The 16492-nt window shown below is 44.2% G+C and overlaps 1 protein-coding gene across 1 annotated transcript in view; it reads right to left on the bottom strand.

The window, feature by feature from the left end:
* The window catches only part of LOC120312563 (NADH-cytochrome b5 reductase 3-like), a 30175-nt gene extending 17214 nt beyond the window's left edge, over window positions 1–12961 (bottom strand). The window contains exon 1 of the mRNA XM_039353433.1: window positions 12647–12961. Coding sequence (XP_039209367.1) covers window positions 12647–12667 — 21 coding nt within the window. The 5' untranslated portion in view covers window positions 12668–12961. The remainder of the gene's footprint in view (window positions 1–12646) is intronic.
* Between the last annotated feature and the right edge of the window lie 3531 nt (window positions 12962–16492).

The raw sequence follows: 16492 nt of genomic DNA on the forward strand, positions 1-16492 counted from the left end.
CAACCTTGGCTCTTTTATGACTCGTGGACTTCAATTCCCAGAATTCCTGAGCCAGCCTGGCTCAGCTTGGAAACCTCTCCCTTTCCCCTCAGCGTGGCTGGCTCAGGAATTCTGGGAGTTGAAGTCCACGAGTCATAAAAGAGCCAAGGTGGCCTACCCCTGACTTAAGTGGAGCATTTGAGTTTCACGCCAATTGTTTTCATATCCTTTAATGAAACTCGTGGGGAAGCAGCGTTTTGGGGTTTAATTTCACCGTGTCTTGCATTTTATCATGGGTTCTGTTGTTGTGTAGACTGGGTCAAATCGGTTGTGTTAATGCAGCATTCCCCAACCTTTCTGAATTGGCGGCCTGGTGGGGGGGGGGAAGGGAGGAAGAAGGGATGGTTTTGTGTGAGAGGCAGCCACACCTCACACAAAAGTAAGTAAAGACTTACATTAAAACAAGCTGACGGTGGTTTGGGGTCTTCCCCCCCCCCTTATTTCTTAAGGTGTGAGAGAGTCCCTCCTGCTTTTAAATTACCCAGCAGACTTTTTTTATAAATTCAAGATGAAAGGCCTCGTGAGAATGACATGACATCCCAATGACTTTCTTCTGGGTCAGGGGTAGGCAACCTTGGCTCTTTTATGACTCGTGGACTTCAAGTCCCAGAATTCCTGAGCCAGCATGGCTCAGCATGGAAACCTCTCTTTCCCCTTAGCATGGCTGGCTCAGGAATTCTGGGAGTTGAAGTCCACGGGTCATAAAAGAGCCAAGGTTGCCTACCTCTGACCTAGGCCTAGGCCGCTTTATGACTCGTGGACTTCAACTCCCAGAATTCCTGAGCCAGCATGGCTCAGCATGGAAACTTCTCCCTTTCTCCTCAGCGTGGCTGGCTCAGGAATTCTGGGAGTTGAAGTCCACGGGTCATAAAAGAGCCAAGGTTGCTTACCCCTGCCTTAAAGATCGACATGACTGGACAGGGCAAACCTTTTGAATGTCTATCTGACTAAATGAATGGTGGGATTTTCCTTTTAATTCCGAGGAAGGCTTGGATGAGAGATGTCTTCACTTCCCTGTCACTTGCACACATCCTTGTGGAGCTAAAAACATGGCTCAATAGATAAAATGTCTGTATCTCTCAGCAGCAAAAATGTTCTATAAGCAATGTTATCCGGAAACACGTCCTCCCCTCCCCCCCCCTAAGATGCTGCAAAGAAGTGATGGGTTGTGAGTCTTATTTCCCCTCCAAAATATGGTATGACAATCAGCATTTGCAATGTAAGTCAGCGAATTGCAAAAGACGGCATTTCAGTGCTGCAACATCTCCCACACCAAATAGCAGAGATTGTCCTTCCAAGTGCCACCAGATAACATTTGGCCTTGGGGGTCTTCTTACTAATCGTTGTTTCCAATTGCTCAAACCTTCCCTTCATCCCAAGGTAATGTCTTCATGACATTTGCTTGCGAAACGTACTTGAATTTTCGACACAGGACAAACGTGTGGGCTATTTGTCTAACTGGGTTTACAGGGTTGGCCTTGTTGATGCAACGCCTGATATAACAGCAAGTGAAAAAGATAATGTCTATCAGTTTCCAGGTTAATTCTAAACCTAAAAGAAATTGACCCTGACTCTCCTTTGGAAGGACAGAGGCTGAAGCTCAAAGACTTTGGCCACCAAATGAGAAACAAGGACTCCTTGGAAAAGACCCTGATGTTGGGAAAGACAGAAGGCAAAAGGAGAAGGGGATGGCAGAGATAGCAATAGCAATAGCCCCTAGACCAGAAGTAGGCAACCTTGGCTCTTTTATGACTCGTGGACAACTCCCAGAATTCCTGAGCTAGCATGGCTGGCTCAGGAATTCTGGGAGTTGAAGTCCACGAGTCATAAAAGAGCCAAGGTTGTCTACCCCGGCCCTACACTTATACACTGCTTCACAGTGCTTCACAGCCCTCTCTAAGCGGTTTACAGAGTCAGCATTTTGCCCCCAACAATCTGGATCCTCATTTTGTCGACCTCGGAAGGATGGAAGGTTGAGTCAACCTTGAGCCAGTCAAGATCGAACTGCTGGCAGTCGGCAGAAGTAGCCTGCAATACTGCATTCTAACCACTGCATCACTACGCCTCTTATCGTTAGATAGTGTCATCGACGCAATGACCATGAATTTGGGCAAACTCCGAGAGACAGCAGAGGACAGGGAGGGCTTGCATAATGCGGTCTATGGAGTTGTGAAGAGTGGGACATGACTCAGCAAATAACAGTATTCAGGTGAAGAAAAAAGGAAAGCCATGTACCATGCAGAATTGAGAGAAAATGCTTTTAACTGGCCGTAGGGAATGTTCTAGACCAGAGCTTTTCAAACTTTGTTGTTGTTTTTTTTAAAAAAATCCCTGAATTCCTGATCAAGAGAAAAAGCTCTAATTTTAGAAAATTGGTTGTGTTTGAGTCGGTGCTGGATAACAAACTGAAAAAACAACAACAACGAATCCTAGATATGGGGACATGGGTAATTTTCTTCCATATATTTTTCTTCTCCCATTTTCTTTTCACCTTCCAGTCTCACACAAGTGAGTTTTGCTGTATTTTTTTTATACAATTTGGTTATCTCGTCAGCCCAAGTTGACCTTCAAGTTGTCTCATTGTGTAGGCCCACTTTAGTGGCAAGTTGACTATCTATTGAGGTTAGATGATCTCAACTGTGGGCACAAGGTTTAAAACATGACTCCAAAGCCAGCTCATTCAAGATTCTTCTCTTAACAACCGACTTGGTCTTATTTTAAAATAGTTGTGCTATACCAACTTATTATAATGCCATTTCATGATTAGATTAGCTTTCGGGGCCTTAACCAATTTGACACAGTAATTTTTCAGGGGTTCTGATTTTGGACAAACACTCTTTTTACAAACATCTCCTAGAAGTTTCAAAACGTAGGGAAATATAAAAGGAATGTAAGACTACATTTTGTTCAAATATTCTTTAAAATGGAACCCTACTTGCCCTATCATTGTTACACATCAAATGTAGGGAACAAGTTAGTGTCACCATCACCTTCTCAATAAAAAGTGCTAAATAAACAATTCCCAATTTAGGGTCCTCCCCCCAGTTCTGCACCAGGGATTCCTGACTGAATTGTGTTACTTGAGAACAATGTTGCTGAAAAGCAACCAGATCCATTTGCAAAGCTCACCAAATGGTAAAGTACATAGCAATTCCTGCCACCTAATAGCATCTATTACGGTGTTCTTCAACCTTGACAATGTTAAGATTTGTGGACTTCAACTCCCAGAATTCCTGAGCCAGCCATGCTGAGGGGAAAGGGAGAGGTTTCCATGCTGAGCCATGCTGGCTCAGGAATTCTGGGAGTTGAAGTTCACGAGTCAGAAAGTGACCTAGGCCTAGACCGGGGGTAGGCAACCTTGGCTCTTTTATGACTCGTGGACTTCAACTCCCCGAATTCCTGAGCCAGCATGGCTCAGCTTGGAAACCTCTCCCTTTCCCCTCAGCGTGGCTGGCTCAGGAATTCTGGGAGTTGAAGTCCACGAGTCATAAAAGAGCCAAGGTTGCCTACCCCTGGTCTACACTAACTTTTTTTTTGTAAAATCCATTCTGAAAATCACATCTGTTTTCCAACTAGGAAAGAAAATGAGTTGTGCTGAACAGTCATCAAAATCAGTTGCTAACCCAGTCTGATCCTTCACAGATTTGTCCAGGTGCCCATGTCAGGATCAGCAAAAAAATAAAATAAAAATAAAAAATAACATTTTGTACATCAATGCTATAATCTATTTACTTAGGAATAATTTTTAGTTCAACAAACTTAAAATGGAATAAGGCTGTATCTAATTTTTCTCTTATACACTGTTGCTCAGACATCTCTCTACTTGGAAAAATGAATGTTATTCCTATTATATTACATAAAAACGTAAGAAGCATATTTTGTGAGCATATACAACTTTCCAAGAAATATAAAATATTTTTTCTTCTTATTTATAAAAAAAAATGAAGGTTTTTTTTTTTCTTTTTTGGCTGGATAAAGCTTTATAGTGCTGAAATAATCAAGCCTGTCAGATGCTACATTAGATATTCCCAGAGCTAGAACTAATGTTCGTTAATTACTAATGCAGGAAGCTTTCTGTTCTGAACCACAGGAGATAAAATCCCATATTTTCATTATCCTTCCGGGAGGGGGGGATTGGGGGAAGAGAGAGAGAAAAGAAGCTGAAAACCCCATGACTATCTTCTGACCACAAAATATTACAGATATAAACAGACTCAAAATACTAATGAAACGTTCCAATATCTAAATTGGGTCTATGGCTTGGTTAGCCTTGTACCAAGAGACAAGAATTGAATTTATATTTGTTCTTCCTACATTGTGGGTGATAGACCTAATATATCCTTTGGGAACTTGAATCGGGGTCTAGCTGAAGTCTTCACAGAGTCACTCCAGTGGATGATTTTGAGACAGACAACAGCCAACCTTTTCATAACGTCTTGCTGATCTGGGATGTTACCATCTTGGTGTGATACTCAAATCAAAGAAACAGAATGAAATGCTGAAAGTAGGCGAGATTGGGGAATAGCCTTAAAAAGTACTAGAAATTGAGATGCCATCCTTGAAGGGTGAACATCAGGTTATTTTTAGAAATGTGCAAAACATTCTCCAAGAATGAGGGTCATGATGAAGATACCAATGGAAGAGAATATATGAAGGTCTGGGTTGGACTGTGGGTTGGTGCTCTCTGAGCTTGGTGGTTTTCTTGCAGACATTTCATGACCCAACTAGGTAACATCATCAGTGCTAGAAGGAGCTTGCAGAGAGGAGGAGAAGAGGAGGACTGTGGGGTCCTTGGTGCTCTCTGAATTTGGCAGTTTTCTTGCAGATGTTTCATGAGCCAACTAGGTAACATCATCAGTGCTAGAAGGGAGGGGTGTTCGCAGAGAGGAGGAGGAGGAGGAGGAGGAGGAGGAGGAAGAAGAAGAAGAAGAAGAAGAAGAAGAAGAAGAAGAAGAAGAAGAAGAAGAAGAAGAAGAAGAAGACGAAGAAGAAGAAGAAGAAGAAGAAGAAGAAGAAGAAGAAGAAGAAGAAGAAGAAGAAGAAGAAGAAGAAGAAGAAGAAGAAGAAGAAGAAGAAGAAGAAGACGACGGGGTCCTTGGGCTCTCTCAGCTTGGTGGTTTTCTTGCAGACATTTCATGACCCAACTAGGTAACATCATCAGTGCTAGAAGGGGCTTGCAAAGAGTGGGAGAAGAGGAGGACTGTGGGGTCCTTGATGCTCTTGGAGCTTGGTGGTTTTCTTGCAGACATTTCATGACCCAGCTAGGTAATTTTGAAACCTATCCCTGAAGATGTTACCTAGTTGGTAATGAAACGTCTGCAAGAAAACAACCAAGATCAGAGAGCACCAAGGACTCCAACAATGAAGTTGCTAGACTACAAGCAGGGAAACCAATGTTCACGTTTATCTCAGCCATGGAAATCACTGATGACTTTGGACCAATCTTTCTCTCTCTCCTCCCAAGAGTCAGTGCAGTGAGGGGGTGCAGTTATGGGATTCGAACTGGGGAGTTCTGGAGCCAGGTTCCACTCCACCCTCAGGCCCTGAAGCTCACTAGAAGATTCTGGGCCAGTCCCTTTTCTTCCATGCAACCTAACTATATGTGGGGCCAATAAAGGAGAATATTTGTAGCTCAGGTTGAAATGAGGGGTCCTTGGTGCTCTCTGAGCTTGGCTGTTCTCTTGCAGACGTTTCATTATTCAATCTAGGTAACCTCATCAGTGCTAGAAGGGAGGGGGGCTTGCAGGGAGTAGTAGTAGTAGTAGTAGTAGTAGTAGTAGTAGTAGTAGTAGTAGAATGGCTGTGGGGTCCTTGGTGCTCTCTGAGCGTGGTGGTTTTCTTACAGACATTTCATTACCCAACAAGGGAACATCATCAGTGCTAGAAAGGAGGGGGGTTAGTAGGGAGGAGGAGGAGGAGGAGAAGGAGGAGAAAAGGAGGAGGAGGACTGTGGGGTCCTTGGTGCTCTCTGAACTTGGTCCGTCTCTTGCAGAAGTTCATTACCCCAACTAGCTAACATCATCAGTGCTAGAAGGGATTGGAGGAGGAGGAGGGGGGGAGGAGGAGGAGGATGACTGTGGGGTCCTTGGTACTCTCTGATCTTGGTCGAGAACGTTTCATTACCCAAACTAGCTAACATCATCAATGCCATGTGGGGATTGAATGAAAGATGATTCCCACGGAAACAGATCTGACTTCCTATAGCAAGGTTGCAAAATAACATACAACTATTAAAAGAAAACAAGGAATAAGCTCTGGGGAAAACTCAATTTCCTCTTTAAAAAATGCCAAAGACCAGGATCCTGCTCTCAGTACTGACAAAATAACTCAGTACTGACAAATTAACCAAGATGTTAGTTTAGCATTCTTGGCTCCCTTTTAAGGGTGTGGCAGCCACCGAGCAGTGTACAGCCAGCTCAGATTTAGCTCTCTGACACAATCTTAACGCTTGCCAAAAGGAGAATGGCTGGAAGAGAATTCCAATGCCTCCTTAAAAAAATTATAAAGGGGGTGAGAGCTCATACTTTCAATCGGCTAAGTTGTAAGAACACCCAAACTTTATGCAGCTTTACCTCAAATTTGCTTTCCAACCACTAATATGTTTTTGTTACCAAGATTGGCAATACACAATTCTTTGTTCCTATATTTAGCTTTGCCTGCCCAAATATCACCAGCTGCAGAAAAGCTACTATTCTTCTGGATTAGATAATATTTCCTAGGTTGGCTTCCAGAAATCCAGCGCCAAGGACACGAAAGGTAGCAAACAAGAAACATTAAAATTGTTCCAGTCAAAGCCAACATTAATTTAGCAGTTAGCCACCCTGTCTGAGTTGAAAGAAAAAGAATACTAGATTCAAAGTAGACCAGGGAGGTGAACTTTAATTCTTGTCTTCCCCCGGTTTTAAATCCAATAGAAAAAAATCCTCACTTTTTTGTCCCTCTAAAACAGGGGTACCCAAGCTTGGCAACATTATGATTTGTGGACTTCAACTCCCAGAATTCCTCAGCCAGCATGGAGTCATAAAACTGCCATTAGAACCCTCTGGGGGGGGGCATCCAATAGAGGTCTAATTCTCATAAAACTTCTAAATATGGCTAAGCAACTATTAGGCCAGTGAAGCTAATTAAGGAGGAATGAAGAGATAGGTCTTCTGCCTTTATGGATGGAAACTAATCCAGGAGAGACGCAACCTAGAACTGAGGAGAAACTTCCTGACAGTTAGAACAATTAACCAGTGGAACAACCTGCCTCTAGAAGCGCTGAATGCTCCAACACTGGAAGTTTTTAAGAAGAGACTGGACAGCCATTTGTCTGAAATAATATAGGGTCTCCTGCTTGAGCAGGGGGTTGGACTAGAAGACCTCCAAGGTCCCTTCCAACTCCGTTATTCTGCTAAGATTACAAAGGGAGGCAAGGAGAAACACCCAACTGCAGTGACAGGAAGATGAAGTAGTCTTCTCCCAAAGAAAATAAGACCACCTGATTTGGCTTGTAAAGGGAGAAAACTGTTCATATAGTCTTAAGTGCACAGGGCGAAGTACCTAATTCAGATACTTGGCTTAACCAAATATGAATATATTTGTTTTGCTGGCCAGATCTAAAGAGCTGAAGCATGTTAGATGTTGACCTTCAGGAGAAAGACTCTCTAGAGCAATGTTTCTCAACCTTGACAATTTTAAGCCATGTGGACTTCAACTCCCAGAATTCCACAGCCAGCAATGCTGGCTGTGGAATTCTGGGAGTTGAAATCCACATACCTTAAAATTGTCAAGGTTGAGAAACACTGCTTAGAGCAATGTTTTTCAACCTTGGCCACTTTAAGATGGGTGGATTTCAACTCCCAGAATTCCTTAGCCAGCATGCTGCCTGGGGAATTCTGGGAGTTGAGATCCACGTATCTTAACATGACCAAGGTTCAGAAACACTGATCTAGATCAGGGGTCTGCAAACCTGGCCCTTTTATGACTTGTGGACTTCAACTCCCAGAATTCCTCAGCCAGGCACGCTGGCTGAGGAATTCTGGGAGTTGCAGTCCACAAGTCATAAAAGGGCCAAGTTTGAAGACTCCTGTCCTAAGCAATCTGGATAATTGTAACGTGTACAATTGGTGCTGCCAGTTTCCACAAGCGATGTCAATTGTCTTAATTTATTGTGGGTTTTTTTGTAATGACTTATACAGATCACCAGGTACCTTGAGCATCACTGGTTGATAATGTGAAGGTAGGAGACCTTGAAATGGGTTTAACTGATTACTATTATTCATTAATGAGCAACAGTCAATTAATGTTAAGTGCTAGGTTAGGTAACAGAACAGGTGGCAATTAAATTATTTTGATTAATGAGATGAAAATTGGCGGACAGCACTATGTTCAGGAGAACCTCAACAGATATTCTCGCTAAAGGTCTTACCCAAGGAACAAGCCATCTAGTGCAGTGGTTCTCAACCTTTTTAATGCCGTGACCCCCAACCGGTCGTAAGTCGAGGACTACTCAACTGGTCGTAAGTCGAGGACTACTCAACTGGTGCAGCACCGTTTGCAGAATGGGACTTTTGGCGGGCTCAGCAGAGCAGAGACAGCCTGGACAATTCCTATTGGCTTTGGAAAGCCAATAGAATTAGACTCTATTCAAGAGAGTTTATTCTATTGGCTTTCAAAAGCCAATAGAATAAAAGGGAGTAGCACAGCTAAGGAAAAGGGGGGAAAAATGGCGGACTGCATTGTTTGGCGACCCCCATGAAATGGTCGTTTGACCCCAAATGGGGTCCCGACCCACAGGTTGAGAACCACTGCACTAAACTTTCTTGGAATTTTTGACAGCATGGACAGACGGATGACAGCATGACAGATGGAAATTTACTAGGGAAGCTGGCACTTCAAATACACCCAGATCACTGCCTATTAGGACTGTGGAAAATACACAATAGATCTGTCAAATGTCACAAGTGAAACATCTCTCTGGAAGTAGCTGTGATCTTTGGATACATTTTGGCTGTATCCAAAGCCATCGTAAGGCACAAGAAGCATGTGAACTGAATTTAAGACGTCACCAAATCAGAGAAGGTAAATCTTGCTTTTTGGGATCAGCCAACCCTGATAAACCCAGGATCCATGTCTACAGCCAAATTCTACATTCTTGGTGCAGGCTTATTTTTAGAGACTGCCTTGGTTCTGATATCCTACTGCACACAAAAGGAGGAAGTGCAAATATTTAAGAGAAAAAAATATATATTTTCCAAGCTATTCTCCAAAGCGCCTGAAGGCAGGACAAGAAGCAACGGATGGAAACTAATCAAGGAGAGAAGCAACCTAGAACTGAGGAGAAACTTCCTGACAGTGAGAACAATTACCCAGTGGAACAACCTGCCTCCAGAAGCTGTGAATGTTTTGAAGAAGAGACTGGACAGTCATTTGTCCGAAACAGTATAGGGTTTCCTGCCTGAGCAGGAGGTTGGACTAGATGACCTCCAAGGTCCCTTCCAACTTTATTATTATAATTATTATCATCATCATCATCATCATTATTATTATTATTGATCATTGCACAGTCAGCCAGATGTTCAGACTAGATTTGGCATTTTGTCAGGACCTGGGATAGGCAGATGTGGATGTTTGATGGTATTACAGATATCGTCGCAGGATGGAAGCAGTTCCTAGTAAGGCCGCCTTTTGCAATTGACTAATAGCGAATTTGTCAATGCCAATGGTGTTCAAGTGGTGCTCCAGTGGTTTTGGGATTGCACCCAAGGAGCCTATGACTATTGGTACTACCCTTGCTTGCTTTTGCCACAGTCTTTCTATTTCTATTTGTAGGTCTTTGTATTTTGTTATCTTCTCCAGTTCTTTCTCGTCTATTCTGCTGTCTCCAGGCACTACCACATCCACTATTCGGATTTTTTTGTCTTTCTTATCGACAATTGTTAAGTCCGGGGTGTTGCTGTTGTTGTCATTATTATTATTATTATTATTATTATTATTATTATTATTATTATTATTATTATTATTATTATATATGTAATTTTCCTAGCTCCTAGCTTGCTTTGGATGAGATTTTAATTTAATTTTATTAAAATCTAAGTTGTGTGGATTCTTAAGTGGCCCTCACCTGCCAGTTTTAACTTCTTTCTTTAATTAATTAAAATTCAGGGCAAGTTAAAAAGTCAGCGATTAACCAATTACAAATCCCATTAGACACACTTAAAGGAGGACAGCCAATCCTAACCCTATAATGCTCTAAGAGGCTCCCAGCAAAATGAAATTGGTAGTCCTCGGTCCCAGGATCAGATCAAAACATGAAACAAAATATTCTTCCCTTCAGCTCTGTAGTCCCAGGAGAAATGACACCCAGAGCCAAGTGTTATTTCTGGCCTAGCGTGGGAGAAAAAAAATTCCCTGCACTTGGTTGCCCAAATGTTGTCTAGAATAGTTGCGGCAGCTGTGGGTGGAGGCATCTGCGTTCTCCCCAGAGCTTGGAAGGATGGAAGTTGGTGGCTTCAGTGTTGTGTTGTCTTTCTCAACCTTGGCAGCTAGAACTCCCAGAATTCCCCAGCCAGCTTCCAATAAATTCTGGGAGTGGGAGTCCACCCATCTGCAAGTTGCCAAGATTGAGAAACGCAGCACTGGAGCCATCAATTTCTACCAGAGGAAGCTTGTGAAGATCACAATAAATATATCCCTCGCCGTATTTATACTTGTTTTTAATGCACTAACTTGATCTTTGCTCCACGAGCAAGGTCCTGCCTAATTTGCCCCAGAGATAGACAGACACCTCTCCACTCCATTCCAGGCTCCTGCAGGAGCAGAGCTTTGACTAGAAGCCCCTTCCCACCAGCTTCCAGGATCCAGGAGCATCTGTGGTCCTCAGGAGGTGTGAAGGAGCTAGGCCCTTCTAGCAAGAGCTTTAATGCTAAGGAAGGGTTGGGACCAAGCTCTCCAAAACTGGGCAGGGCCATTTGCCCCCAGTGACCCAAAAGTAAGACTGAGGAAGGCAAGGTGGGAGAGGGAGGGAGGGAAGGAAGGAAGGGGAAAAGGAGAAGGGGAAGAAAGGAGAAGGAGAGCACAAGGGGAAGGAAGAAGGGAGGCAGAAAAAAGGAGAGGTGGAAGAGAATGGAAGGAAAGAGAAGGAAAGCAGGGGAAGAAAGAAAGGGGGGGAGGAGGAGAAGGGGAAGGAAGGAGAAGAGAAGCAGAGGAATTAAAGAGAAAGAGAGAGAAAGAGAGAGGGAGGGAGAGAAAAGGGAGGAGAAGAGGGAGAAGGAAGGAAGGAGAAGAAAAAGGAAGGAAAACAGGAAGGAGGAGGAGAAGGGGAAGGACGTAGGGAGAGAGGAAGAAGGAAAGGAGTAGAGAAACAGAGGGAAAGAGAGAGAGAGAAAAAGAAAGAAAGGAGGCAGGAAGAAGGGAGGAAGTGGAGAAGGGGAAGGAAGTAGAGAGACAAGAAGGAAGGAAGGAAGTAGTAGAGAAACGGGGAGAGAGAGAAAGAAAGAAAGAAAGAAAGAAAGAAAAAGAAGGGAAAGAAGAAGGGAGACAAGAAGGAGGAAGTGGAGAAGGGGAAGGAAGTAGGGAGGCAGGAAGAAGGAAGGAAGGAGGGAAGGGAAAGAAAGGCGTGAGAAGGGGAAGGAAGTAAAGAGACAAGAAGAAGGAAGGAAGGAGTAGAGAAACAGGGAGAGAGAGAAAGAAAGAGAAGGGAAGGAAGGAGACAGGAAGAAGGAAGTAAGGGGAGAAGGGGAAGGAAGTAGGGAGACAAGGAGAAGGAAGGAGTAGAGAAGCAGAGAGAAAAAGAGAGAAAGAAAAGGAAAGGGGAAGGAAGGAGGAAGGCAGGAAGAAGGGAAGGGAAGAAGGGAAAGAAAGGCGTGAGAAGGGGAAGGAAGTAAAGAGACAAGAAGGAAGGAGTAGAGCAGTGGTTCTCAACCTTTCTAATGCCGCGACCCCATAATACAGTTCCCCATGTTGTGGTGACCCCCAACCACTTATACATCACTGGGTGCCAGGGGCGTGGCCAAAGAAAAGGGGAAAAAAATGGTGGACAGCCTTGTTTGGCGACCCCGGTGAAATGGTCATTCGACCCCAAATGGGGTCCCGACCCACAGGTTGAGAACCACTGGAGTAGAGAAACAGAGGGAAAGAGAGAGAGAGAGAGAGAAAGAGAAGGGAAGGAAGAAGGGAGACAGGAAGAAGGAAGTAAGGGGAGAAGGGGAAGGAAGTAGGGAGACAAGAAGGAAGGAAGGAAGCAGTAGACAAACGGGGAGAGAGAAAGAAAGAAAAAGAAAAAGAAGGGAAGGAAGAAGGGAGACAAGAAGGGAGGAAGTGGAGAAGGGGAAGGAAGTAGAGAGGCAGGAAGAAGGGAGGAAGAAAGGAAGGAGGGAAGGGGAAGAAAGGCGAAGGGAAAGAAGAGAAGCAACGAGCCCTCCAACTGGGGGGGGGGACCCGGCGTGCGCGCTCTCTGCGCCCCTCTCCGTCCGGGCTCAGCGCGCGCAAGGGGACCCCCGGCTGCCTGGGGGGGGGAAGGGGGGTTCGGGGCCCCGGCGCCTCAGCCGGGCGTGGGGAAGCGCTGATCTACCGGGGCGGCGCCTTCCCCGCCGCCGCGCCCGGCAGCCCCGTCCGCGACACTCACCGTGCTCAGAGCCGCCCCCATGGCTGCCTCCGGCTGCCCGACCGACCGCCGCTCGCTTCCCCCGGCCCCGCGTCCTCGCCCCGCCTCGCCCCGCCGCCTGCCCCGTCTCCGGCACGGGCAGCCCGGCCAGCCAGTCCCCGCCGCTCTTGGCTAGCCGGAGAGGTTGCGCGAAGGCGGGCAGGAGGGAGCCGCGCCTCCCCCGGCTCAGCGTTTCTGGCAGGCAGGCAGGGAGGGAAGGAGGGCCGGCCTTCTCCCCACCCCTTCTTGCCGCCTGCAGGAGGAGGAAGAGGAGGAGTGGCCGGGGCCGATGGGAGTTGTAGTCCTCCCCTTCCGCAGGGCGCTTTTAGGGTTGGGGCCGCCAGTTGGAGAGGTCCTCCGAAAGAGGAGGCGCAAGCCTGGCATCCCGATGGCCCACGCTGTGGGCTCCGCTTCTCCTTGCCCCGGGTCTGGCCAGAGGTTCTCCAGATGTTGAGCTAGAGGCCGTTAGATGGCAGCAAACACATACATACGCACACACACAAGGGCCTACAAATATAAAAACACTCAGAGACGCGCAAATACACACAAACGCGCACGCACACGCACGCAGGCAACAGAAGCACAGAGCGCCTCCTCGTTGCGGCGTTCTGGCTTGTTTTACAGCTCAGATTTGGGATCCGGAGGCAAAATCTGTTTTCCCTCCCTCGGTTGTTTGAAGAGAAGATAACGTCTTCACTTTCACTTTCATTCTCTCTCTCTCTCTGTGTGTCTCTCTCTCTCACACACACACACATACACACACACACACAGACAGAGACACCGAAATATTCTCCAAAACACCTGAAAGCAGACAAGAAACAACGGGTGGAAACTAATCAAAGAGAGAACCAACCTGGAATTAAGGAGAACCTTCCTAACAGGACAGACAATTAACCAGTGGGACGGTTTGCCACCAGAAGTTGTGGATGCTCCGACACTGGAGGCTTTTAAGAAAAGACTGGACAGCCACTTGTTTCAAACTGAATAAGGCAGTGATGGCGAACCTTTTAGAGACCGAGTGCCCAAACTGCAACCCCAAACCCACTTATGCATCCTTGGGTGCCAGGTGGGTGTGGCGCATTGGGTGGGCCTGGCTGCAGTGGTAACAGCAGACTGGATGGGACTAAAAAGTTTAATCAATTCCAACTTTGCAAGATCTTTTTTTTCTTCCGCAAGAAGTTGAAATTGACTGATTGATTGAACCTTTTTTGTTTTGTACAGGGCAGCGGAGGCCTAAAGTGAAAAGGTTTTATAAAACCCAGCTGAAGGCTTAGGACTTGGGCAACGGTGCGTGTGCCCACAGAGAGGGCTCTGAGTGCCGCCTCTGGCACCCATGCCACAGGTTCACCACCACTGGAATAGGGTCTCCTGCTTGAGCAGGACTAGTCATTTGAAGATCTACAAAGTCCCTTCTAACTCTGTAATTCTGTTATTCCGAGTCTTCTTCAATCTTGATCTGGTTTCAAAATCAGCATAGTCCGGTTGAGTGCTACCTGCCACCTGGCTGGGATAATAAAATAAAGAAGCAAAAAGTAGACAAAGTGTAATCCGAAATAATGAATGAAGATCTGCTCTAAGCCAAGTAGTGATATTACAAGATCTAGTTGAGGAAATACGCTTGTGGATTTAAAGCGTCACTCTATACAATTCTAAATCTATTTTCAGTTTTCTGCAGGATCTAGAAAGTTATGGAAGCAAATATTGTCTAACAATATCAATCAACAACTATTGTTACTGATGTACAATCTGTAGAACAATAACAACACAATTTGCAGGATTTCTATATATGACCATCTTTCTTTTAATTAATTTTTAAATATTTTTCATTTGAATGTCTTTTTAAAAATGGCAATACAATTATTTAAAAAAGAAGCATGTAATTTATAGCACATAAAACATCTGGGCTAGTTTTTAGATTTTGTGATCATCACTTGCGTTTTGTGAGAACTTGCTTGATGAAAAATTCTGAATTCCCACCCCCCATCTTTGGCTTGATCCAAATAATAGTGTTCTTCATCAGTTGAGACTGGAATACATTTTTTTTTCATTTCCTGTAAAAGCATCACAGCTACCATGGTTTCTTATTATTAGGATTATTCTCACATCTTGATTAAATATCATTATTTTTGAAAAGCTGTAATAAGATGAACCACCACTAGATGCCAACCTTTCCTCAAGCATGAAATGGTTTCAAATTGAGAATCTGAAAAAAAGAACGCTTCAGAAAGAGCAGTTCAGAATATATAACTATTATCCCAAATAAACTTGTAGGTAAGTGCAAAATTGCCTGATCTTAATTTTCTGTTCAAAGTAAATTAGATGAACTGAGCCTCTAGCCTCAAATAATTTTAGATTCGTATATGTAAACATCTTCATTGGGTAATCTCAGAATAAAGCATATCCTTGTAGAAATATAGGCGTTAGCTAAATAAAAAAAAAATCAAATCATTCATTTGACTGTATGATTTGTGGTCTTCATTGAGATTAGAATACTGAAACTTTCAGGCAGAAAAATAGAAATACGGATGTAGCAACAGTTGAAATAATCCAGGAATCAGATGGGTACAAAACAACTGGGGATTTAATTTTGTGTAAATGTGCGTTATCTGAAAGAAGAAAATACAAACATTCCAGATGTTTACTCCATTTCAGAGGGAATACTGAATGTTCATTACTTGGTTATTCATTAAGCAATAATTAACAGGACAAGTGAGGATTGCCATGGTGATTACATTTTTGATTAAATTTCCATAGGCTTTGCCATTTAACAGGGAAAAGCAAGAATGCTTTTCTAAAGAGGCCGAACTACATCTTACATCCAGGAGAGAGAATCCTGGCCCTCCAGTGGTTGATGAACTGTAATTCTCAGCATTTTTACAGGGGCTAAGGCTCCTGGGAATTGTTGCAGGATCCAATCTGAGCTGGTCACTGGAATCAAGATTGAAGCAGCCCCCCCCCCCCTCAACAGGAGTGCTGATTTACTACCAGCTTACTGGTGGTATTTAGGAGGCAAGGCCTGTGCAGCACCAAGAAGGAACAATAATCAACTTAATAGATGGCAATCAATACCCCAATTAACAACTAAGAGAAAGAGAGAGAGAGAGAGAGAGAGAGACAGAGACAGAGACAGATGGACAGACAGATACTAGATATACATAGACGATGGATGATAAATAGATGATAGATATAGATAATGGATAGATAGATATAGAGAGTAGACTAGATAGATGAGAGAGAGAGAGAGAGAGAGAGAGAGAGAGAGAGAGTCCTTAAGAATGGGCTCCAGCAAGAGGCGCAAAGCTTGGAAGAATTAACCATTAACCTCTGGTCCTAGTGAACCACTCAGGTTTGATCCTACAATGTTATCCTGGGACACATATATTTGCCTTCATTCATTGGGAATTGTGTTTGGCATCCACTGCCAAACTAGAGATTCTGACCTCCGAATTCTCCATCAAAGCTGACAGCAGCCAGAGCATAGAACAACTCAAAGTAGTGCAAGACCAGAAGATGTGGATCTGGCCCATAGAATCACTAAGAGTCGAATACAACTGAATAGATACCATCGCCACCACTACCACCACCACCACCATCATCACCATTACCATCATAATCATCATTTTCATCAACATCATTCCCATATTGTAGGTTTGTGCATGTTTTTAGCTCCAGATTTTTTTTTAGAAGCTTTGGAAAACTCAGTTTTCTTGAGAAGAACGTTGTAAACCTTCATGTGTCATGGTTCCGACAGATGACATTCTTTAAAGAACTTCAAGGCATTGTTTACCTTAAAGAATCTTTATTTGAGAAGCATAGCATCGACACTAA

Source organism: Crotalus tigris, unplaced genomic scaffold, assembly GCF_016545835.1.
Source record: "Crotalus tigris isolate CLP2741 ecotype Arizona unplaced genomic scaffold, ASM1654583v1 scf7180000018523.1292444, whole genome shotgun sequence".
Taxonomy (NCBI): domain Eukaryota; kingdom Metazoa; phylum Chordata; class Lepidosauria; order Squamata; family Viperidae; genus Crotalus; species Crotalus tigris.